At 44.1% G+C, this 25,916-nt stretch overlaps 1 protein-coding gene across 3 annotated transcripts in view; it reads left to right on the plus strand.

Annotated features, from left to right (window-relative positions):
• The window catches only part of Ccdc148 (coiled-coil domain containing 148), a 231,765-nt gene extending 206,140 nt beyond the window's left edge, over nt 1-25,625 (plus strand). For 2 of the 3 annotated variants that reach the window (XM_050124064.1, XM_050124081.1), the window contains 3 exons: nt 19,817-19,934; nt 21,993-22,210; nt 25,127-25,625. In XM_050124064.1, the coding sequence (XP_049980021.1) occupies nt 19,817-19,934; nt 21,993-22,210; nt 25,127-25,130 (340 nt within the window). In that variant the 3' untranslated portion in view covers nt 25,131-25,625. The remainder of the gene's footprint in view (nt 1-19,816; nt 19,935-21,992; nt 22,211-25,126) is intronic. The other variant, XM_050124070.1, reaches the window with a different exon arrangement.
• The last annotated feature ends 291 nt before the right edge of the window (nt 25,626-25,916 follow it).

The raw sequence follows: 25,916 nt of genomic DNA on the forward strand, positions 1-25,916 counted from the left end.
GGGGTGGGGGGGAAGAGACAGAAATCTTTAATAAATAAATAAATTAATTAAAAAAAAGAGTTGGTTCTCTCCAGCTGATATGGGGTTCGTACAAATGTATGAGGCCCTAGGTTCCGCAGCAGAAGGAAGAAGGTATGTTACTGGGTCCCCGAGGAGAGCCTGCTGGGCTCTGTGCGTTGCCATGGAAGGGCTAGTGTCAAGGTACTGTTATCAGCTGTGCCGTCTCCCCAGCGCCCTTTCCCAGAATGCCACAGTTGTATTGTGCTCGGCAGGTAATTGCGCTGGTCCTGGCGCGTGGGGCCAATCTGAAGTCAAATGGGCGACAGCTGGAGAACTTTCAGGCCTCGAGTAGGAAACCAATGAGGCTGGGAATGGAGGGCGTGTTTCTACCATAGCTGCTTCCTAACGCAGGCAACTTTGGAAGCCAAGTAAATCTCGAGATGTGCTGGACATGACCTTTAAAAAGTGATTTACTAGGTGATCTACGACCAAAAAGAGAGCCTCTGAGCTGGGTACGAGAGGCACGTCTCAAGGGTGCAGCACAGATTTTTTGACAAGAGTTTTAAAATCTCCAGGAAGAGCCTGGCAATGGACACTGACCTCAGTTTTAAGAGACAGGCAGAAGCTCTCAGGAAGTAATAATGAGTAGGAAGGACAAAACTACTTGATTTTATATCAGTTGCTTCTCTTGTCACTGCCCCCCAAATGCTTTACAAGAAGCAACCTAAGGAAGGGAAGATGTGATCTATTTATACTTTGAGAGAGTATAAGTCCATCATGGTGAGGAGGGCGTGGTCAGATTAGTTCTCTGTGGTCGTAGGGTGAGAGGTTGCTTGCTTATCTTCCAGCAGACGTGGAACAGAGAAAGAAGGCCAGCTTTCTCTTCTTTCCCTAATTATTTCAGTTAGGGACCCCTGCCTAAACACTGGTGCCACCCACATTCAGGTCAGATCTTCACCAATCAGTTAATCCTCTTTAGACACACCCAGCGGAATACGTCCCTTAATGCTGTAGGCAGTTCTTAATCCAGTCAGGTTGACAATCAGCTTTACCCATCACAATGGTAAATGAATGTTAAATGATGGTGAATCTCCAGAGTTATGCTGGAAGGCTGATATAGCGTGGGAATTAGGGCTGTGGTTTCATACGAAATTATCAAATGCAGGAAGTACCGTGGAAGACAATTAGTCAATAAATATCTTAGAAAGTAGAAAATTAGAAGGGTTACAGTAGACAGTGTGATAGAACATTTGGATATTATGACATTCATAAAGCTATACTTGAAATGCAGAGAAGAAGCCAGTAAGTGTCAATCAATTGTAAATATCAACAAGGGGTAAAGAACAAATCATTCCTCCTAGTGGGTCCACATAAAGCATGGTGGAAGGAGGGTTTCAAGCATGCCCAGGAACAGCAATAAGATGGATCCCTATCAAAATAAATTGACACCTTAGCCTACACAGACCTATCAGTGTGAGCCTGTGAGGATCCAGTAGCCTTGGGGACGTACACAACTATCTTGAGTGTAGTACAGGAACAAAAACACAGTGGATGACATGGGAGTGTATTCTTGATTTTTCTACTTCTGCGATACCACACCATGACCAAGGTGTTTGGGCTTACAGTTCCAGAAGGTTAGCTTCCATGGTCGTCAAGGCAGGGAGTGTGGCAGCAGACAGGCATTGGGACCTGGAGCAGAAGCTGAGCGTTTGCATCTCCATCTCGAACCAGAAGCAGGAAGCAGAGAAAGCAAACTAGAATGGTAGGAGTCTGTAAACTCTTAATTCCTGCCTCCAGTGGCACACTTTCTCCAACAAAGCCACACCTCCTAAGCGGTCCCAGACAGTGCCACCAACTGGGGACCAAGCGCTCAAATGCTGTAGACTATGAGCTCCTTGTGTTCAAACTCCCACAGAATGCTAGAGAAAGAGCAGCTTTCCCTCAGAAGAGGTCAAACGCTTGGGGCCGCTATCAAGTGGGCTCTCTGGACCAGGCGGCTTAAAGCATTCCTGGCACAGGGAAACACAGCAGGGCCAGTGCAGTATCCAAGGCACTGGTCATTAGAATAACGTCTACCTCTGGTGCCTAGTTCCCCTGCATTGCTCTTCCAAGAGACTGCAATCCCCGCAAAGCAGAAGATTCCACACTCCAGTGCATGGCAAGGCCCTCCCTGCAGAGAGCCCAAGGTAGACCCAAGGGACTGCATTTTACAAACAGATTTTAGTGACGTTGACTTACCGCCTACTCTCTGAAAAATACAATATAATTAAGCCCAGTCCCCTGCTGCTGAGAACAGGTCTGGAAACACGGTGTTGAACAGGCACAGTTTTGACAGTCCCACCTGGACAGCAAGCGCCCCGTGAGAGGCAAGCTCGGGGCCTAGCTGTGACAATTAACCTGTGGCAGTTGCCTGGAAACATCTCTTCCTCTTACTTGGCTCTGGTAACTTTGATTTTTAACTCTGACGGATTCCCTTATGCTTAATACTATATATATCGTTCCAAATATTTCTTGGAAATAAATGAAAAATAAGCCAATCTTCTTCACACCGAGTCTAAAGAGAGGGCTAACGGCACTGCCGAAATATTAGTTGAGTGGCAAATTATTTTTTTTGCAAATGTAATGAGAATATCTTTAAAGTTAAGTTTTTAATACAAATAGGCAATTTTAAGCACACGATATTTTTATATACTTAAAAAGCATGTGCATTCATAGCACTTCTATCAACACTCAACTGTTTGCATTTTTAATTGTGCCTTATTAATTGAAGAGGAAGCAGTCTTACGTTCCCATCAACTGCACAGAGAATTCTTCCCTTTGTTAAGCGGTTGTCGCTCTTTAATCTTACGGCATTTTTCAAATCCCACAAACAGAAAAGGGCTCTCGTCACCAGGCGAACGTGCATGGGCTTGAAAGCTGCAAACGTTTGAAAAGACCTGGGCTTTTCGGGGCTTGTTTTCCCCTCACACCCAGAGGTTCTGGTTAATCAAAGCATGCTCCACAAAGCCTCCCTTCCGAGGACATCCAGAAGTGACCTCATGTCGGAGCAGGCTCAGACAGGGCTTCCTCCAGTCATGGCGGGTGAGTGGTCTATTTTCGGAAAGACTTGTTTCTGTCCACTTGGATGCCAATTTGGCTTGTGATCACTCTAAAGCACAGAGCTGGAGCTGTCTACGCAGGATGTTTCTGTTTAAAGAACGCACACAAGGAGGAAATATTGTCTGTGTCTGGCTAAAGTGATAAAATTATTTTCTCAGCCCAGGATCTCAGCAGAAGACAGATTTGTTGATGACAATCTTTCGGAAAGCAGGGACAGGGTATCAGAAAGGCATATTCGGAAAGTCTTCAGGAATATTCTTATTTGAAATAACGGGGTACATTATTTATTTTCTTGAGATGGCTGGTGACATTGTATTCACTGTCAGGAAGCAAGCAGATAGTAGAGAGAAAAGGGGGCTAGGCTATCAAACCTCAAGACCCCCTGTCCCAGACTCGCTTCAGCCAAGTGCTTTATCTAAAGACTCCAAAGTCCTCCCAAACAGCACCTTTAGCTGGGGACAAAATGTTCAAACACATGAGCCGATAGGAAGACATGTCACATTCAGACCACAGAAATAGAGTTCGACAGATGTGAACTGTGACATCTGAAAGAGGACAATTAATATTATAATGTGGGGCCGGCAGGATGGCTCAGTGGGTCATGCTGCTTGCTGTGCGAGCCTGGCAACCTGAGTTCAGTCCGTGGAAGCCATATCAAGGCAGAGGGAGAAAGCCAGCTTCCCAGGCTTGTTCTTTGGTCTCCACATGTGAACCGTGGCGTGTGCATCCATACACAAACAATAAAACACCAGTATTTCCTGAAAGAAAAGGTATACTGCAAATCTGCGGAGAGCCTGTGATCACCTTTCATGCCTGCGACAAGGCTGGCTACGCCTCTAAGAATTAGAATCATAGCCATTCACTTGGCTCAGTCTCAGGCAATGGGACTGACTGGCCAGCAGCTTCGGTTAGAGCAAAAGCCCCCCACCATAAGAAGCAGCACTGATACCCCTTTTCATCTTTACATGGAACCAGTGGACCTCACTGTTTACTGGGGTCATGTTTAAGCTCTATAGGAGGGCGGGGGACACAGGCCTGTGTTCTGTGGTCCTGATCACTGTGGTCTTTGGAAAGGGAGATGGCTTTTTTCTCTAAGGAGCCTTTCAAATTGTTACTCTGCTCTGGGAAGAATGTGGACAAGGAGGCAAGCCTATTTCTTATTGCCTTTTGCCAACTATATCAAAATAGACCAATGTTTGACAATTCATTAAAATAGAATTTTGTTAGCATTAACTGTCTTGTTTCTACCAGCAACGTGCCTGAGACCACTTCCTCTGTGTGTTTTCCAGGTTTCCCTTTCCCTATTTACTCCCCCATTTAGGGGTTTGATTAAAATTCTGACATTGTATGAAATTTTACAAATTGTATGTTATTGGAAGCCAGTTTCATTGTATTCCCCTGGTCTGGTCTAGCATGCTCCTCCATTTTTTTTGCAGAGGCATCCCAAGGGATGCCCTTTGGAAGGCTGGTGAGGACATATCTACCCCACTTCATATGGAAAAGGAAAGGAAACCACCAGGTTTCTGCAGCCTCATTTCTGCTCAGGCCCAAACACGCTCAATGCTAGGGTTACCTTGGCGGGAAGCCAGGAGCACTGCTGTTGTCTATTGCTAAAGAAAATCTAGCCATTTATCCCAGGGCTTGGTCTGGAAGGCTGGGTCTTCAGGCAGAGAAAAGACTGTTCAGGGAGGCACAGTGGGGGCCGAGCCACCAAAGAAGCTGGCCGACACTCTAGCAGTAGCAAGAGTAAGTCAGCTCTGAAGGCAATAAGGACAAAGGACCCGAGGAAAGGAACAACCACTGTTAGTATATTTCACTGTTTGTTTTCTTAAAGCGTATTTCAAATGGCTAAACAAAAAGCTTTGTGTGTGTGTGTGTGTATGTCTATGTGCACATTTGTGTGTTCAAGTGCACATGTGTAGGGGGTGTGCTTGTGTGTGTGTGTGCTTTTGGAAACCCGAGGGCAACCTCAGATGTTAATTCCCTAAGTGTCAACCACAAGTGTGTGTGTAGGTGATTTATATGTATATGTTCACGTGCATGTGCCTGTTTGTGTGCTGTTGTTAGCTTTCTTCCATTCCCCTCTTTATTTTTGGAGACAATGTCTCTCACTATACCCAGAGGTCACCAATGAAGCTAGCCTGGCTGGCAGTGATCACAAACGGCCCTCCAGTGCCTCCCACACATACCCTAGCGGTAGGACTCTAGGTTGTAAGTGCGTGCCACCATGCCCAGCTTTTTATTTGCATGGGTCCACGGAAATCTAAACCTAGGCTCTCATGTTTGCAAGGCAGGCACTTTACCAAATGAGCTCTCTTTCCAGCCCTCACCGAAGAGTTCTGATGACGTAAACACTTTATAATATTCTTACAGTGGAAATAAGAAGGGTTACTTAAAAAAAGAAAAGAAAAAAAAAGACAACGAAAATAGGAAAAGGCAGCAGTCTTCCCTAAAGGTATTTATGAAAGTCAATTTTTATGCTTTTTGTTGTTGTTGTTTTGGTTTGGTTTGTGGTTTTTTGCCTCAAATGTTAAGGCCGTTTGATGATCATTTCCTAGACTGAAAGGAAAACAAGGTTGACTGCCTTGCCGTGGGCAGCTGAATCACTATTTAAAAAAAAATTCTTGGGTCCTTTTGATGTTTGCTGTCTGTAAAAGTTCTGAGAGGCGTGGGAAGAAAGAAAGAGAAGGGGAAGCGGGTTTTAAAGCAGCATTGAGAAGCCAGACTTTACAACTCTTGTTTACTTAGATCATTCGCTGGAGGGTAAGGGTTGGGCTGCTTGTGATGTCTCGGGGCTGCGTCTTCCAACATGCCTGTAAAGTCTGGCCGGCAGCTCTAGCCTCATGGTGCAGTGTCTGTCTTAGAAGCACAGGTGCCCACTACAGCCTGTTATCACATGGAGTTAAAGGAGATGAGACCCAGCTAGGAACCAGAATTTGATAGCATGGAAGCATATTTTATTAGCATGGTTTGTATTCTATAAAACACATCTTTAACATTTTTAATCATCAAAAATCTTATGCATCTTTCGGGGATTCTTCTAAAGCAATGCTTCTCAACCTTCCTAATACTACGAATCTTTAATACAGTTCCTCATGTTGTGGTGACCCCCAACCATAAAATTATTTCATTGCTACTTCACAACTGTAAGTTTGCCACTATATGAATCGTAATGTAAATATCTGATATGCAAGATATTGGACAGGTTGAGAACCACTGTTTTAAGGCATCATCCAACAAAACTAGCTACTCGTTTATTTTTATTTTCTTGCCTTTAAAAACATTGTTTTTTTTTCCTGTACAAATGAAAGTAGAAGAAGAAATTATGGAAAGCTTCTAGCTTGCTAAGCAAACCTGCATCACGAATTCCCTTATAGAGCCATTAAAATGGCCATTCACTATCTTGAAGATTTTTAAAAACTCAAATGCATATTAATCATGAAGCTAAACGAAGCCTGTCATCGACCCATTTATGAGCTCGAGATCCACTTTGCAAATTTCCTCAGGGTGCCAGGGGTCACGTGGCAAGCGCTAGCTCCTGTGCATACTTTCCAAAGTCCAGTGTTGTCCACCGAGTGGGTATTCCCCATCGCTCTGTTGCAGGAGCATGCTTGCTCATGACTGACCACATACCTGGCAAGAGGAAACTTAAGAAGGATTTACTTGGTTTACTGTACCAGGCTTTTTCTTTTCAGCCACCAGCCTGCTCCCAAATCATGACACAAAGACTTATTACTAGTTTTGAATGCTCAGCTTAGCTTAGGCACGTTTTCTGGCTAACTCTTCTAACTTAAATTAACCTGTTTATCTTCTTCATTTTTGTCTCAGCTTATTACCTTTCTTCTGACTATCTTATATTCACTGCTTCTTTAGGTCTGGCTGTCTGTCTGGCAGCTGGCTGGCTTCTTGCCCTGGATGTGCTCCCTCTTTGTCTCCTCCTCCTCCTCTTGTTCTTCCTTTTCTTCATTTTGAGCCTAGATTTCTCCTGTTTATTGTCTCTGCCTGCTAGCTCTGCCCATGCCTCCTCTGCCTACGTATGGGCCATCCAGTTCCTTATTAGACCAATCATGCAGGCAAGGTGAAACAGATGTAACATAACTTTACATAATTAAACAAATGCAGCATAAACAAAAGTGACACACCTTTACACCGTGCAAGTAATTCTACTGCATAAACAAACGTAACACATCTTTGTCTAGTTAAAATAATATCCCACAACAGTTTATAGCCCTAAAAGCTTCAGTTCTTCAGGGCAGGAAAGGCGGTATTGGCAGTATTGGCTCTTGACTGTGGCAGCAGGAGCGTGACGCTGCTTGTTCACATCTGAGTGTATGGGGAGGCAGAGAGAAGGAAATGCCAGTCCTTAATTCATTTCCCCTTTTGTCCCCTTTTATTCAGTTAGCGACTTCAGCCCCTGGGATTATGTCACCCCTATTTTGAAAGGATTTTGCCTCTTCAGCTAAGCCTCTCTGGAAACACACTCACAGACGCCCCCAAAGGGATGCCTCACTAGTGCCATGGCATTTCTTAATTCAGTGGAGTTGGTGATAAAATAACCACCACTTCAGGGCTTTTTATTTGCTTTGCAGAAATACGATTGTTGCCCAATTGTGCACATAGTGCTTTCATATGCAAGTATTTAGTAAGTGAATTTGTATTGGCAATAAGGCTAGCAGTGATCTGCCTGGGTAATCTTTTGGCTTTCAGTTCATAATAAAGGAAAAACAGTGGGGCATTGATGCGCACCATGCTCCTCCCTAGTCCCAGTCTTAATAAATCTGTCAGGTTTGGCTTTTAACGTTCCTGATTGTACAAAGACATCAGATATGAGCTTTGTTCTCCTTCACTCCCTCTTCTCTTCCAACTCCTCAAGTGACTAAACATCCTACAAAGCAATACTTATTTATAGGTATAACGGGAGGTATATGGTTACTGCATTGATAATTTCTTTGTCACCCCTGCTTCCTGGGGCGGCTGGTGGGATGTTTTGCCTTGCGATTTCACTTCATTCGCCATTCATTGTGTCTCTTATTCAGTGTGCTTATCTTTGTTTCCTGCACGTTGTTGGCCATTGGAGGCACCAAGGAAATGAAGCCACAGCCCCCTGTGTGAAGGAAACGTGATATAGCAATGAAGAAAGGCATAAAACTATAGTGCATGCCTGCGCGAAAGTGCCTGCTGGCTCATAACAAGCAAGTAGCATTTCCCAAACTGGATTCGGGTGACAAATTTTCTGCTATCAAACAAATTTGGACAATAAGCACAGTAAGCCTTCCTCTTGAAGGTTCCTTATATATGCCGCCAAAGTATTGTAGATAATTAGAGGCACTCTCTGGGAAGACACCTTTTTACCGCACTTCAGGTTTTCCAATACTCACTTGAACACACGTATTGCCATCCACATGTTAATGTGCCGTGGGATTTACATCCCATGAGTCATCAGTCTGGGAAATGAGCCAGTAGGTGCCACATCTGTGCACAGCTTGGTTCTAGGAACCCTGAGGGCCAATGAGGAGATGAAGAACGACACATATAGACACGGAAAAGGGGTCTGGACTTCCTGATGGAGAAGCCACAGCACCCTGGAAACTCAGCAAGTATGTTATATACAGTTAAGTAGGGAGGAGGAGTTGTTGTATACGGCTCAACAAGGAGATGACATTGCTCACAGAAATAAACAAGGAAGTGGGGTTATTCTGTGTGACTGAACTAGGAGGCAGGTTTAGCTGATCTTGGTAGAGGCAGTCTCCACAGGGGAAAGGTTTTCAGGCTGTAAACATCCAGGGAGAAAGCTAGGGCAGAAATTTTCTACATGCACTCAACATGAGCACACAGGCCAGCAACAAGCTTGGCCATCATCCCTCTCAGCTCCACTGGGGGAAGCTTTTGCCACACCCATTGAACTGAGACATTGGAGTCCTTGACATATTCATACTCATGTAAAAACAATACACTTTTCACTTAGGACTTAACTTACTCATTGAAAGTTACTAACTAGCTCAGCTGGTAGTATGATATTCTATTAAAGAGATTATAAGATACATATTCTCTTCATAAATGAAACGTTTATTAATCAGGACTTCCCCACCGCCCCCAGACAACTGACAGAGCCTCACATAAACTAGCTTAGACAGAAAAGCATGGAAGCCCAGCATTGGGTCCTATTTCAGAGAGTCAACAGCTGGCTTACGTCCCTCCAACCCTCCTCTTCCTTTTCCAGCAGCTGGCTGTGTATGGATACAGATTTTCTCCACGTGGATGGGAAGGACATTAGGAAGAAGAGGAGGACTGGTTACAAGTAGCTCCAGGTTCAGATCTTCCTAGCATAGTGTCCTCAAAGAGGAAAGATTTCCTTTTTTGGTATCCACAATATAAATTGCAAAGATTCTGATTGTCTCAGCTGAAGTCATATGCTCACCCAGAGCCAACCACAGTGGTCATCTCTATAATATATTATTATTATTATGCATATCTGACCACATAATATGCACACATAATAAAAGGGGAGCAATTCTCTGAATTAATCCCTCAACAGACATACAAGGGATAAAAAGATACAATTCACCAGGAGAGGATTGATAGTAGTTGGTGAGGCATTGGTTACTTTTCTGTTGCTGTGATAAGACACTGTAACCAAGACAACTTAAAGAAGAGAGAATTTATTATTTGTGGTTTACAGTTGCAGAGACTTAGAATCTGGCAAAGTAGAAGTAGCAGGTGTCAGGCAACTGGCTAGCATCTAAGAGCTCACATCTGGAACCATATCCAGAAGGTAAAAAACACATTGGGAATGGCACATGTTTTTTAGAACCACAAAGCCCACTCCCAGTAACATACTCCCTCTGACAAGGCCACACCTCCTAATCCTTCCCAAATAGTTCTACCAACTGGGGACCATGTATTTAAACATAGGAGCCTATGTATGACGTTCTCATTTAAACCATCACAATGACCAACACAACTTAATGAATAGTTTATTTTGCCTATTGGCTCCAGAGGGAGAAGAGTCCCTCTTGGTGGGAAAGCATGGCAGCTGGAACCCAGGAAGCTAGCTCGGGGCTCACATCCTCAACCATGGAGCACAAAACAAAGAAAACGATTTGGAAATAGAGCCAGGCTTCAAGCTCTCAAAGATTCCCCTACCCCAATCAGTGGCAATTTTCCTCCAGCAAGACTGTTCCTTCTAAACCTCTCCAAATAGCCCCACCAACTGGGGACTACATAGTCAAATATTCGAGCCTCCGGGAGGCAATTCTCCACCACCACAGTAAATGCTAGAGAGATTCAAAACAACAGATGTCTACCGCGGTACGGTTTAATTATTAACTTCTAGATTTGGCCATAATAGGCAGTTGGCTCTGGTTTTCAATTTCTGTTAGAAGGAGAAGATTAAAAAGTCAACTATTTTAATATTTAAGTTGTTATTTTTAGAAGACATCTCTAACTTGCAAGGCAGTTTCTAGCTAATAAATCCAAAGAGAAAGTCACCTCAGTCATTTCCCTGAGCATATTCAAGACTTTCTTGGCCCCAAGATGTCACATTGCTCAAAGTAATACATTCTTAGGTTTTTAAGTAGCTAAAATCAATCTACTATGAATATTTTAGGTTGAAAGTTTTTATATTTATGTTATAAGGTATTATTAGCAGTACAAACTTAAATGTCTGTCCTTAGCTATAGTGATCTCCATATAACTGATTGTACAGAATCTTGGCTCTACTCAAGACACACATGACTTACCCCTAAGGGGCTGTAAATAGGCCTTTTGGGTTTCTGTTTAGACTTGCCGTGAGTTTGTTCCATTGGTTATATGAACTCTGTTCACTGCGTAAGTCAGTAGCTCTGCATTGAGCCCTCAGTGTAACACAGCTGTTCTTGAAGGATTTGTCTGAGAATAATCCTGAACTTACAGAAGAAAGATAAAAAAGATCGAAGGATTTATTTACAGCTTCGAAGGAGAGGTAAGTTCAATGTTTTCAGTGAGCTGCCTACATTTGGAGTTCAGATTCTGAGTCTTTTTTAATTGAGAAAATAAAGAAGATTCATGCTGGGGCCTTGGGTGGACAGATGCAAAAGAGTTAGTGACAGAGTTTGTGGGGAACAGCCAGAAAGAGGGGACACATTCCAAGAGAGAGGTGGCCATCAGTTTGGGCATTGCCAACAGGTCTCATAGGAAGAGACTCTGAAAGAGACCCCGGAGTGTACAATTTGGAGCCTATGGTAACATTGAAGAGAGTCATTTCCAGGGAGTGGAATCAACAGACCCCAAACTGCTGCCAGCATGAACCAAACTAAGCAAGCATCTCACACAGAGAATGGAGCTCCTTCAATTACAAAATGGTTCTTTCTGTAGAAAGAATAAGGAAAGGAAGGATATGGCATCGGACAAGGGAGTCAGAGCCAAGAGACACATTTCTCGCCCCTCCTGAAGAAGCTGTGTGTCCAGGAGAAGACCATGAACGGTGTGGCTTGAGATGGAGACTGAAGCAAAAGCAAGGAAGAGGTCCATTTTTGGAATGTGATACTAGCGACAACAGCTAAGCTTATGGGAATGAGATCCTGGGCTCATGGAGAGGATGTGAGAAGGTGAACCTTGGTAAGGTCATCAGAACAAGGCATGAGAAAGGAAGGCCAAAGGCCTTTTTCCAGTGAAGCAGGGCCTGAGGTCCTCTCTGCTCAGGAGGGGAATTACTTACGTATGAACTAAGAAGGGTGAATGCCAAAACAAATGGAGTACAGAAAATGGTCGTGGGATGCGTTGAACCTGCTGTAAAGCATTAAGTCAACAAAAAATTAGGGCTGGGAATTGGCAGGGTGGCTGTCCAAAGAAAAGAAAGAAAGATAATCAATGGATTTTGGTGGATGTGGGGCTTTCAAAAGCCAGGAAGAAAATGTAATAAAACCTGATCAGGTCTGGAAGGAAAGCTAGAGAAAGAATTCAATATTTTGTAACCTTTAAAAGAAACAGGCTTGATGGAGGTGGGTCTTGTAATAATAAAGAAACTGCCTCGGCCCTCATAGGACAGAAAATTAGGTAGGCGGAGTAGACAGAAGAGAATGCTGGGAAAAAGAAGCTGAGTCGAGGAGTCGCCATGATGCTCCCACTCCAGACAGACGCAGGTTAAGATCCTCTCTGGTAAGCCAGCTCATGGGCTACACAGAATATTAGAAATGGGTTAGAACAATATGTAAGAGCTAGCCAATAAGAAACTGGAACTAGCAAGGCCAGGCAGTGTTTGAAAGAATACAGTTTCCGTGTAATTATTTCTGGGTATAAACTAGCCATGCGGGCGGCCGGGTGCCGGGGACGCAGCCCTGCCGCTCCTATTTCAACACAGGCTTAGCCCCCATGTCTGGTACACAGTACCCAATGAACAATGTTGAGAAATGCAAATTTTGCTGAGCTAGAGCTGCAGGTAAGGTAAGATTAACTAGGAGCCAGCAGGAAGCGGCTAGGAAGTCCATAAGAATGAGTCCCCAGAGCCGTGCAGTCTGCAGTCTTTCTTAGCAGATACAGGAAGCTGAGGGATTGGCATCATCAACAGCATCTCCCATGGCAACAGTCACAACTGATGCTAATACGCTCCAAGGTGCTCTAAGGAAGCAGGTTGTAGAAGAGGGATGGCCACTGGGAAAGAAAGGGCTGTTGGTTACACATCCAGTGGAGGCTATGACCTGGACAGCCAGTATGGAAGCCCAAGAACCACGGTAGAGAGAGAGCCATGTAACTGTAAAGTCAGTGGGGAAATCTCTGAGTGTCACTGGGGATCAAAGCCATCATCTCCCCTAGGTACCCTCTATTTCAGGGGCCGCCACAGAAGTATTGTCACCAAGAAACACTGGTTTTCAGCTGAAGACAACTGCAGACAGGAGCAATTATAAGTGGGGTCATGTGGTCTGCTCCAGGGAGGGGCATTTTATTGTCAACTGTGTTAACACTTCTGGTACATAACTAGCGGAAAAATCGTCTTTTTGTCAGTTTTATTATTATTTTAAAATCTCTGCAGATACCACAGATTATATTCCCTACTCCCACTTATTATATTATTGGCATGAGTTGTGTAGGAAAAACATTGAGGATATGTAAAGATTGAAAATGGATTACAGAAAGTCACGTAGAAAGCAGTTAGGGATGGGTTTGGAGATCGATAAGGAACAGTGGCAGAAGTAGCTTGTCGGATTAACGTGGGAAAAAGACCAATGTGCCACCTGCGACACCTTTCCTGTGCCTGCCTAGTCTCACCTTAGCCTACTTGCTCTCAGTTCTGCATTCCCAGGTCAAGTCTGTATTCCATCTCAAGGTGGTGATTTGGGTATCTGGCTTAGAACTGAGTATAACCAACAGGAAATGGACCTCACTTCCATTTGTGGGTTTCGCTGCTGGAGATAAAATACCCATCTGTTTGCGGCTCAAAGGTCTATTCCCAGGGCGAACAGCCCGTGCCTCCTCTTTCAGGTGGATAAGCTTTGACTTACTTCCTTCTGCTTCAAGTTCACTGAACAGACTCTAAATATGAGGCTGAGGTTTTCAGCTGTCATCAAGATATGTTTTGTTCATCTGAGGGAAAAACAAGCTTCGTAACCACCACTGTTAAGACTGCCCATCAATGATACCGCTCCAAGCCTGAGAAGGCTGTGGTCACCCCGGGAGCCTGCCATCCATATGTTTTGGAGACGCAGGCAGGTAGGAGAGGGCAGGGTTGGATGCCAACAGCACCATCAGAAATTTCTAGTCTGGATTAGACCCAAAGCGTGTAACTGTGATGTATAAGCACACAGACAGAAATAAGCCCTGCCTAGGTAGTAATTTGTACCTGCTTTTGCCTTGATAACAATAGTCAGGTAAAGTCCCTTTAATGTATATATTTATCTATGTTGCAGTTCTCAGAATGTGGTCCTCATGCCAGCAGCATTCGTATCATTCAGAAATATACTGAAAACGCTGACTGCAGGCTCCACTCAGTTTCTTTAAACCAGAGGCCCAGGGGTAGAGGCAGCCAGCTGCCCAGTCCCTAGGTAGCTAGGCTCAGGCTGAGCTGCCTGGCATTGTCCCCAACCTGGACTCTTCTTGTTCTTGAGCATCTCTGGGAGAATGTCTAACCAAGAATTAGTGTGTGTACCCCACCAGTAGGATTCAATGGGATTTGTAGTGTCCTGGCATCTGTTTTTGGTAAGTTCCAGTTGTTCTAATAATGGTTACAGCTAAAAACCATTGTTCCATAGTGATCCAAGAAATGGCTCTCCAACCCATTTGGATGTGAGCATCCAAAACTAACTTATTGAGAACCATTTGACCATGACCAGAGTGATGTGGGATTCCCCTCTGTATGCTATGAATGTTTTATTGCCATTGGTTAATAAAGAAGCTGCTTTTGTCCAGGCTGGAAGAGATATAGAGAGAGAAAGAGTAGGCAGAGTCAGGGAGACACCAGGTAGCTGCCAGCGGAGACAGACATGCTGGAACTTTGCCAGTAGGCCACAACTTTGTGGTGATGCACAGACTAATAGAAATGGGTTAATTTAAGATGTAAGAATTTGCCAGAAATACTCTTACGCTATTGGCCAAGCAGTATTGCAAATAATATAGTTTCTGGGAAATTATTTCAGGTCTTAACAGCTGGGGAGCGAACAAGCAGCCTCCGTCAACACCAGAGTGTGGACTTAGTCATCTGTATACAAAGCAAACCACAAGTCATGTAAAACATCATAGTGTGGGAACGTTTCGTTTACGTTTTCTCTACTGCTGTACCCCAAGCACCTGAAGTAGTGTTTAGCGCCCAGAAGGTGGGGAGATAGCAATGTTGATGAATTGCATTGATATTGAGGCAGAAACTGGGTTCCAGGAGTCTCACAAATGAACAAGCTGGAAGTATGGGCTCTGTTTGGGGCTGGCCTGGTTCATCTATTCCTGTTGGTTCTGCAGAGACGCTCTGAGTCCTCTTTGTTCTTGCCTCCTGCACATCTGTACTATCTGTCACCGCCTCAAGACAGGACTCACAGAACTATTTGCGGGGGGGTAAAGCATGGCGGTATGATCCAGGGTTCCAGTGTTTGCTCTGCTCAGACTCCAATCCGGAAGGTGATGATGGCTCCTGGCTCACCTTCTCTGTGGGGGGGGGGGGGGGGGGGTAAAGCATGGCGGTATGATCCAGGGTTCCAGTGTTTGCTCTGCTCAGACTCCAATCCGGAAGGTGATGATGGCTCCTGGCTCACCTTCTCTGTTTCGATTTACACACCGTTCCCTGGGCACCCAACAGCTAATGGGAGGCTCTCCTCCATTTGGTGGGCAGAATCATCTTCTGAGCGAGGTTCAAATCCAGAATGGATTTCCCAACAGGCAAAACCCTGTTCCCCATGACAATGCTGCTGCGGTCCCTCTGGCAGGGAGACCTCAGCAGGTACCTGTTTAACACTGTCCTGTTGAGTGTTCAGGTTCATGGTTTCACCTCTACGCAGGAAGTTTGTTTACAAACAGAGTTGACTTCAGCAGAGCAAATCATGTCCCCAGTACACGGGAGTGGGAAGTTCAGTGTTGGCTACTGTACCCTAACTGAAACTCCATCTCTTTGCTCCATTTTACCTACTGCTTATGTTGTCCCATGGGAATATTCTTGTTTCTTAGTTGAAGGGCTTGCTCCCATGTGCCCTTCTTAGCAAAGTCTTCCCCATTTGTTTGCCATAACCGTTTAGACTGCAGTTAGCTCATGATTCCAGATAGGAGGAAGACCTAGCTTTTCCTATGTAAGTCTGCCTAGATCTTTCTGGGGGCTCACTGACACCAGGTGTTGCTACACCTTGAGGTCCACTCACTCCTTAGAGTGCAGTACATATTCAAGTCTCCTCAATGACACGCAGATTCTCTATTTCCACCTGAAAGCTTACCATCCCTCAAGCCTCCCGAAGGCCGGGAAGCTTAGAGTCCTTCTCCGATTATTGTTAATGCCCGGCCTGACTTGGCAGCAGCTGTTGCCTGTGAACGAACAATATGATGCTCTCCTCCCCCAAGAGAAGCTTCGGCGGTGCGTTCCACTTTTGTGGACGCAGGGAGCGTAAAATAGAGTGAGGAATGAATGCGAGGCTCCTGTTTGGGGATTCAGTGCACAGCTTAGAAACTATTGAGTTTAGCCATTTCCTGACATTGACTTTCATAGCAACAGTTTAATTTGGAGAAAATCTGCTACCTCAAATGACTGAAAGTATTTATGTGGAAAATTTTCCAAATGAGTGGCTTTGCTGTGTTGCCATTTTCTTGCCCCATGAATATGTGAGTATTTGGCCTTCTCCCAAGAGTTCCTTTCTGCATGACTTCTCTTCAGGAAAAGGCACTTTGCTATCCAGAGCGCGAGCAGCGTCAGGGGTCTTAGCAGCGTCTGGGGTCTTCCTCTTGTAGGCAAAGCATTGTTCACGTTTCAACCACAGCACCTGTAAAAACTGAGAATCACTGCGTTGCCCGTGCCCTTGGATTTTCTCAAAGGTTAAGGTTGTCTGGATAACCTTGAGAACATTCCCTGTGGAATGAGGCCTCAGCAGCCAGCTTGTGCTTTCTGCAGCTCCGCCCTGTGCCCGCCTCCCACCTGAATCCGTCTCTTACAAAAAGGTTTCGCCCTCTGTCCCTCCTTCTGCCTTTCCCTCTATGTCCTCAGCCACCTCATAGCTGTCTGCTCTGGCCAGCATCACCAACAACTCCCCATAATTCAATGCAGTAATAGCTTTGGATTATAATAAATCTTTCTGTAGCATTTGACATTTTAGATCTCATTTTTCTTACCTTTTTTGAGGACTGTTTATTCTCCTTATTTCCTTAGTTTCTGCTATCTTTGTTCCTTTCTTAGGTGTTGTTTCCTTGGAAATCAGTCCTAACCTATTTCTATTTTCTTTTTTAACTTTAACTTTACTTATTTACATTTTTTAAACATATGAGCACTCTTAATGTATACCTGCATGCCAGAAGAGGGCATCAGATCCTATTATAGATAACTCTGAGCCACCATGTGGTTGCTGGGAATTGTACTCTGGACCTCTGAAAGAGCAGCCAGTGCTTTCTCTTCCTCACAAAGCCCCTTCAGTGTGGCTGTCTTACCCCTTCAGCCTGAGTCCATGTCACCCTGCATCTTGCCATATTTGTATTAGGTCTTACTGGATCTCTTTTCAGTTCCTCAGGCCTGCCATGACTTCTCATCTCTGGGCTTTCTTCTCCCTAGTCCACTCTTACTGTTTTCTCCCTCTTGGCTGGAAGCAATTCCTCTTCTGAGTCTCAGGTTCAGAATGCTTCTAAGACCGGCTCCCAAGTCTGGCAAAGGTCCCTCCCCCATGGCTTCCGCCTCATGGTCCCATCAAAGCACCCCCAGCCCCCATCTCTCAGCTGCTTCATCTCGAAACTTCTATTGTAGTGTCAGTGGTGCAAAGACTCATGTGTCTCAGCCATGTTGACTGGTCACTGCATATGCCTGATGCAATGTTTGATTCATGGCTGGCACTGGGCTTAATAAATATCTATTAAGTGAAAAAATGAGCCTCAAAATGAACTAAAAGTCAGCCTTCTTCATGATACGGGAATAATAAATGCCAAAGTCTCATTTGCAGTTTCCCCCTCACTAGTCAAGCTCCCCTGCAGGACCGACTATTACTCTCCCACAAAGCAGACAAAAACTTAGTTGCAGACAAAGCAACCTAAACGTCCCACAGGAAGAGGAACTTTCCAAGGTTCTGAGAATTAGCATATGGTAATTGGCAAGTCCCAGGGTATCTTTTAATTGAACCTTCACAGAAGTTCACTTAGCTTGTACTCCGTGCAACTGAGGAGAACCTCATTAAGGAGGCTGTGTTGTGTCGTGCCTTAGTGAAAACGGAGAGAATGGGAAAGTTTCCTACACGGAGGCAGGGGAGATGGGGAGCCTGCTGAGCTGTGGCTCTCGAGTCCACAGGTTCGCTTGGTACTGACTCCTGACACAGAAGAGAGCGGTAGTATGGCCATGACCTTCAGAGCAGGCTAGGATTGCCCCGCTCAGAGTCCGTTGTCACTTTTCTGTTTCACAAGCTTTCCTTCTGTCCCGGCCCTGCACTTCTCCCTTGTTGCCGGTTCCTGAGCAAGCAGACTGTCAGGAGCACCCCTCCCCGGGCACAGCTGAGGAAACGGTATGACAGCCAGGCTCAGTCCACCACAGCCTTCCTGTCCCTCTCCACTACCATTTACTTACTCTGTCCCATGCTCTGTGGGATTAGGATAAGACAAAAAGGGTGCCCATTCTTGTGCGCCAGTCCCATGCTTGCTGTCCCATCCCCTCTCTGCTCTTACACTCCTTGCCTCTCCAAATCCCCATTCTCAAGACCCAGCTCAAATGTTCCTCCTCCACGAAGCTTTTGTTACAACCTAAACAATACCTCCAACAAGTGGCCATCTCTCTTTTCTCCACCTCCAGGGGACCTCGTTCAACTCTGAGGCGTGCCTTGTGTCTATGTTAAGATATCAGCATCCAAGGAAGACTTTTTCTCAGCATGCCCGCACCATCGAGCACAGTGGATGTTTAGGGGCAGTTGGTGTAGGAGGAGAGCTCTAGGGAAGAGGACTTCGCAGAGGTTAATTGCAGGGGGTGGGAGGCTGGAGGCCAGGCTTGGGCGCTGAGAACAGTCATTCTAGGTTGTGTCTCTGCTCGGCTGCCTCATCAGCACGAGACTTTGGACAAATTGCACCATTTGTCTGAGCCTCCATTTCTGTGTCTCTAAAAGACAAAATTATACGAACAAAATTATACCCCTACCTATGATTGTTGTGGAGCCTAAAAAAAGAAATCATAAAGCACGTGCACTCAGCGAATATCAGAACCTACAGATTCAAGGTGTAGCGCAAATGGCCGCCATAGAAAATATCGGCAGGTGTACTAGGGGCAAAGGGCCTTTGTGCCTAAGTGACAAAGCAAGCTAAAGCTAAGCGAGAGAAGGACCAGCATAGCCTAATCCTCCGGAGAGCTGAGGTGCTGCTTGGTGAAATGGCAAATCTCGTCTCTGTAAGTCAATAGAATCCTCCTGACACGAAGACAGCAATAATCGAGGCTACAGGCTGCAGAGGAGACTGGGCGAGCCCATGGCCCGGAGATGTGTTTTAAGGCACCATGTTTTAATGTCTGATGATTTGGAAGGAGATGGAAAATGAATGGTGAAGGGAAACAGTCATGTTTTTGCTGCCATCTACAGATGTCAGAGTGCAATGTTTAAGGTTTTTTTTTTTAACATGCCCACAAGCCCACTTCACTGAACCACACTACATATAAAGTGTAGTTTAAGTAATAGTAACCTAAATAATTGAAGCACATTATTACGGTAATTTATTTGCCCTGCTTTCAAAAAGTATGAGCATTTAGTCAGGAATACAGTCTTTCTAACCCCTCAAGTTGTGTTCGAGCTTGTCATGAGAAGGCTGTGCCGTAACTCAGGGTTGGGTGGTTGTTGCTCAGGGTGCTATAACTGTAGCTTTGGCGGCTCGCTCTCGGGGTCAGCAAACCCTGAGTCCAGCTGGATTTCACTCCAAGCTTTCCCGTATCTCTCTGGTTACTAGAATCACAGTAAATTGCCTCTTGCTGTTTGAGTCTGAGAAATCAAAACAAGTGAAATCACCCTGTGGGGGGAGATGTCCCCCTGAGGTGTCTCCTGTTACACTCCTGTCTGTGTACTGTGTGAGTTATTTATGGCACACCTACCTGTCCTGTGTCTCTTTCCCAAAGGGTTAAATATAGACAAGAATTACTGGAGAAGCGTCTGATGGAGAGGAAAAAAGTGGCCCTTCAAGAAGTTCAGGAAGAGGAAGAGCGAGAGAGGCGGCTGGAAGCCCTTCGAAAACAGGTGTTTTCGATTTGGAAATCTTTTCCTCTGTTAATGTTTCTAAGTGTGCTAATGACATTATTACTGGGACTCAGTTCATGACATCTGCTATATAAAAATGTAACTTTTCCAAATTAGGACATGGTTTTCATTCCCAGGAGCCAGTTAGGTTTATGTTGAACCAGGTCCAGCTTCTTAATATATTTAAAGAAGTTTATCGGCAGCGTTTCAAAAGCTCTCCCAAGATCTAAATGCGACCCTATCTCCTCTAGTTCATGAGCCACACAGTATCTGTTTGCAGCAGCGAAACTGTTTCCAGTTAAAGGACTGTCCTCAAAAATGTGGTGGAACAAGATAGTCCACTCTGGAGTGGGAACCTGGTCTCGGAAAAATCCCACAGCCAACAAGCCTGTTAAGTACTGAGTTACAAATAGCCCTTTTGTAGAGAAACAAAAGCCTCCCATTGTCCTGCCTAATAGAACTAGGCGAAAGTATATGAAAGTAGACAGGGGTTTAAGAGATTGGGACATGTGAGGGAGTTCCTCTGGTAATTTTTCTAAACTTGAACTCACAGGTGATTTCTCGAACTGACAATTGCACAGCCTAGCAGGCACAGGCAGTGGCTGTGTACTTTCCTTTTTAAGTGAGAAGTCTTACAAGACCCATGGATGATGCTTGACTTTGGGTGTCCTTCAGCCCTGCAACTGCAGACTAAGTACTCAATGGCAGGAAAAACTTGAGTCGTTGACCTAATCTGCCTTGGCTCCATTTCTTCATCTGGAAAATGGGGATAATAATGGCAGCACCTGCCCCATTGGTTGTGGTAGTCAGAGATTAAATTCGTGAGCACTTACTAACTACAAAGCCCTGTTCCAATGCTCTCTGGTGAAGCTGGGCTTAACCTCCTCAGCGTCCCTATGAGGAAAGTGTTTTTAAGGCCCCCATATTGTAAAGGAGGAAACCAAGAGGTCAGGTGCTTTCTCCAAAGTCACATAACTAGTAAGTGTCAACTGGAACTCCTATGAGATGGCTCTTATGTCATTCTCCTCTTCAATAAAAGGAGCTGAGACTAAGTCAAAGTACAAGGACATAAATTCTTTGTGATAAATCTGAAAAACACCAATCATTCAATTATTATGATACATATTATGGCCATACATATTATGGCTTCCTGGAGACAGACTTACTGTCACAATTACTGAAAATTCTTATTACAAACCTAATTTTGATAACTACAGAGTCCACGTGACTAGAATTCTTCCTATCTAGTAGTCCTTTCAAGAAAGACATTTTCTGTTTCCATCACCTGTAGTCAGTTTTTGGATCTGTAGTATAAGGCATTGGAGCTTGGAAGCCTATAATAACTAAACTACGTTTGACCACAGTCATTTTACTACAGCTGTTTCGAAATGGCATCAACATACCTTTTACTCTATGTGAATTCTTGGCTCGCAGAATTAACAAGCCGATGTTAAAAATGGTGCATATGATTGACAAAATTAGTGGCTTCTTTCATTAAGATTTGGGTCAGAGCAGTTATTTTGACGTAGGACAATGACTTTGTGTTAAAATGACTCTGCAATTGAATTTTACAGTAGAAAGGTAACATTGTCTCTAATGGACCCCGGGAGTCTACTCGCAGAGTAGGAAGGAAGTTCACCCAGCTTTTCCGATAATGAGGGCACGATCGACCTCACCTAAGAGCCTCATGGTGTTGGTACTTATAACCATAGATCGATTGCTGCTGAAATGAATTTTTGTTGCTTTTTGTCATTTTCAAGTGATACAGGTTTTCCTTGTAAGATTCCATTTGCCTTTTACCGGACAAATAAATTTGTATCTGAAATCAATCATAATCATTAGCAAATGACCATGATAGTTAAATAGCTCACTTGACACGTGTTTTAACTCCTTAGCAAGTCTCTGGGACTGGCCTGGATTTAGCATTCTTTTGCTCTTTCCTCTGCCATTTTATATCGTCTAACACTTCCGAAACGGTCACGAAACAGACCTATAATCTTACCCAGAGGCTTCTAGCTTGTGCCCTCTTCTGAGTGCTGACGCGTTCTCTTCTCTCAGGTTGCTGTTGTTGTCCAGTCTGATCCAGTTAGGATGATGTCAGACACAATGGCATGGAAAGCTAGGACGGGCCCTGAACGTGAAGATGAATTCGTGCTTCAGAAGCCTCTCTTCACACTGACTACATACAACGAGCAGCAGGTAATGAGGGGAATTAGCAGGATTGGTGCACAATCCACGCCGAGAGTCGGAAGACCTGCTGAAGTGGGTGCTTTGAGGTACGAATTATTTTCAAGATGTACATTTCAACACCCTCATATTAGCATAGTTTTACTTCCAAATGATAATGCATAATTACTGCGTGAGTCTAAATATTAAAGAATTGTGACAGAAACCAAAACAGTTTAAAAAAATTATGTCTGTCACTGAAAAATTACAATGTTTTATTCAAGAGTCATTGATATAAAAACGTTATTGATATTGTTTTACAGTTCATGGATTTCTCTATTGTTGTATTAAGAATTTATATCTGAATTCACAATATAAACCCCATTAAATAAGCAATCGATGAGACTGACAGGCAGTATTGAAGACAGCTGGGTGATGCATGTTCTTAGAGCTAAGGGTAAAACATCTCCTGTGGAGACGCCCTTGAAGGATCACAAAGTTGTTGGTGGGAGCTTAGACTCCATGTTAGTTGTGGCTGGAACTGAAAAGGAAGATTGGAAAGAACTTTTAGGAGGAGGAGATTGGGAAAGAGGACATATGAATGAATGGATATAGCCAAAATTAAGGAAGAAAGCAGTCTTGAATTTTGTAGATCTAGAGAGAAGAAAAGCCCAACTCTGAAGAAGCCAAGTGAATCCAGAGCGCCTCTCCTGTCTGCTGCACACTTGGTAGTGAATAAGATGAAAACTCTATTCATTAATAATCAAACAGGTACCTAAGAAATAGATAACTATATTCTGGTTCCGTGTGAGCGTGTAGCTCTTGGCTCTATCCCATAAGAGCCAGACTGGTCTTTCCTGGAGGAAGGGAATAGAGAGTCCAGGCCAAGAAGGCGAGTACAGTATACAGAAGTGACGCACCAGGACAAGGCCACTTCTGTGCTGCCTGTGGGGGAGAGAATGGTTAACTCTGCTCTGTCTGGTAGGTTAGAGAGATGGAGATCTGAGCTTGAGGACTTGGGGCAGTAGCTCCTAAATTCATCCAAGGTGATTTACAGTTAAAGGGAAAAAATGTTAGTGTGCATAGGGAGAATTCCTTCTAAGAACGTGTAGGTGTCTCTCCAGAACCAGCTGCCAGTGTGGGAAGGCAGCCACACCCTAAAGGGGCTAAACTCAGAGGAAGGTAAAGTCCTAGGGAGCTGGGCCAAACTGCCAGGGCTTTCCCAGGCACAGGGATAGGAGGCGCTTCCTTGAGTGTCTTCACTGTGAGACAGGGGCAGGGAAGGGCACAGGCCGAGTGCTGAAACATGAGAGTAGAAACAGGCGAAGGCCCAACTGCGATATACAAAAAAACCTTTCTACTCAGACGACTGGCCTGGATCCTGTGTGTAGACAGGTTATTTGAAAGCAGGTTAAGTTAAATAACGGCATTTGTAATTTATCCTTGTATCCTGAATAGAAAGTGGATGGGTGTTGGGATGGGGGCGTGGAAGTGCTCGTGAGAGAGTCATGAGCAGCCAAGGAAGATTCCAGGCTAGACAAGGACCACTGCGAAGAGCCTGCATTGGGCATGCAAAGCCACACCCTCGATTTATTGGTTATGTGCGCTTGTCTAAGCTGTTAGCATTTTTATGTTTGTTTTTCTTCATCTTTAAAATAATTACTTGCAAAGTTCTTGTGAGGATTAGAAATAATGACTATCAGCTGCCTAGAATACTGCCTGCATTCAGCAGTAAGTCAACGGATTATTGCCATTTTGCAGATCTGCCATTAACCATGCAAAAAACCAGAAGGGGAAACAAAGCCTAGGGAGAATTAGTTTTGTTCATGTCATGTTTAGGGTGAAGAGGTGTAAAGTATGTTTTTGAGAAATTGATTACTGACATCTGGGGAGGAGAAACCTCCCCTCTTCATTTAGCTTTTACTAAAAAAAAAAGAAGAAGAAGAAGAAGAAGAAGAAGAAGAAGAAGAAGAAGAAGAAGAAGAAGAAGAAGAAGAAGAAGAAGAAAAAATGTCAAAGATTCACAGCCCTGGCCGGGGTGAATCCTGGGCAGAATTTGGGAATTAACTGCACACAGATCCCAGAGGGAGTGTGACTCCTTAAAAATGTGTGAGAATAAATGGGGACAGAAAAGGAAAAGCCTGGGTCCTAGGCTCAATGAGTTGTCTCTCTGACAAGGACCTTTGGGTTATGCCTGGCCTCACTCACATCACTAGCCCAGCCCTGTTTCCAATGCATCACTAGCCCAGCCCTGTTTCCAATGCATCACTAGCCCAGCCCTGTTTCCAATGCATCACTACTCAGCCCTGCTTCTGATTGGTTGCTGTTTCATCTTCCTTTCAGGTATTTCTAACAGTTGTTTCCTATCTACTTCTGGACATGCTTAGGTATTTATTACGTCATGACGTCATGACGAGACAGTCAAAGGACTCCTGACCCCACCTCCTTCTCTTCTTTCCCTACCACCTTAGTTTATTCTGACTTTATGATCAGATCCACACTTTCATGCTAAAATCAGAAGTAACCAACACGGTGCTAGCACAGATGTCGAGACTTTGAAATCCACACCCCAGTCTGAGTGTCCTTTCTTGACAGAGTTCCTCAGTGCAGTGTTCTCCCTCAACTCCCCTGATCCCAAAATATACCTGCTTCCTCTCAGCATTAGTGTGTGAGGCCTCCCTCTCTGACTTGATCTCTCTTCCTCCCTCTGATTTAAAGATTAAGCCAGATTTCACTGTTGCCCAGTTGTTTCTTCTCTGAGGTCATCCTCCTGGAAGCAGTATCCCACACACTTGGATGTAGCTTATGTTGGAAATAAATCATGCACTGGAAAGTGATGATCTCAAAAACGGTTTGAACATTTCTAGTAAAATCTCGGCAACCACAGACCTAGCAAGATTTATTGGCATCTAACCATCTTCTATACCTTAAAAAAAAAATATAAGACTTGGAAAAATATAAAAATTAGTGATAAATTTACTTCAACTAAATGAGTTGTTTCTTTAAATTGTATTTTATATCTGCAGATAACTTCTGATCCTAGACTTAGATTTGAGCTAGCGCTTCGCGAAGCTGGACTCCATAAGACACAGTAAGCCAAAGAGATGCTACCAAAAATCGGTCCTCTGAAGCCTCCAAGGAAGGACACAGAGTCGACTGTATTCAAAACCTAGAGGGCACATGTAAACAGTATATGGATATGGATAATGATGACCACTGCTTCTGGATGCTTAATAACCACCAGACATAGAAATCATAGCATTTATTAAACAACTTTGCCTTTTTTAATATTCAAAGTTTTATGCACTATTCCATTTTTCTTTAGGTAACCAAATTCACCAAATCTATGGGACTTTGGTATATATGGTGTCGTTTGGTAGGATGCTATTTTGGAGGATTTCTTCCAGAAGTTTAAAATAACCATTTGTAGGAAGCATATCTTCCACAGAGCTTCTGTTTGTTCTTCCACAGTTTGACTTTTAATTATGGAAGCTCTACTATCAGTTACACTTCTATTGTTTTTCGTTGTTTGTGTGTGTGTGTGTGTGTGTGTGTGTGTTTGAAGGAGGAGATTTAGCCTTTTGCTGTATTTAGAAACCAGTTTGATACATCATGCTTACTGCAAATCAGTCATCTGAACAATCTATTTGCAAATTTGCCTTAAGAGGACAATAGAAGTGGTGTCTCCATCATGGGAATACTGATTTTGCCTGGGAAGACATGGCTGTGTGGTTGTTTAGAAGGAAAACTGAAATTTTATGATACTTCAAATATCAAAAGTTGCAAATTACCTAAGAAATACCTAAATGATTTTCT

Source organism: Alexandromys fortis, unplaced genomic scaffold (genome assembly GCF_014885135.2).
Source record: "Alexandromys fortis isolate MF-2015 unplaced genomic scaffold, M_Fortis_MF-2015_v1.1 scaffold_8_9099976_23576923, whole genome shotgun sequence".
Lineage (NCBI taxonomy): Eukaryota > Metazoa > Chordata > Mammalia > Rodentia > Cricetidae > Alexandromys > Alexandromys fortis.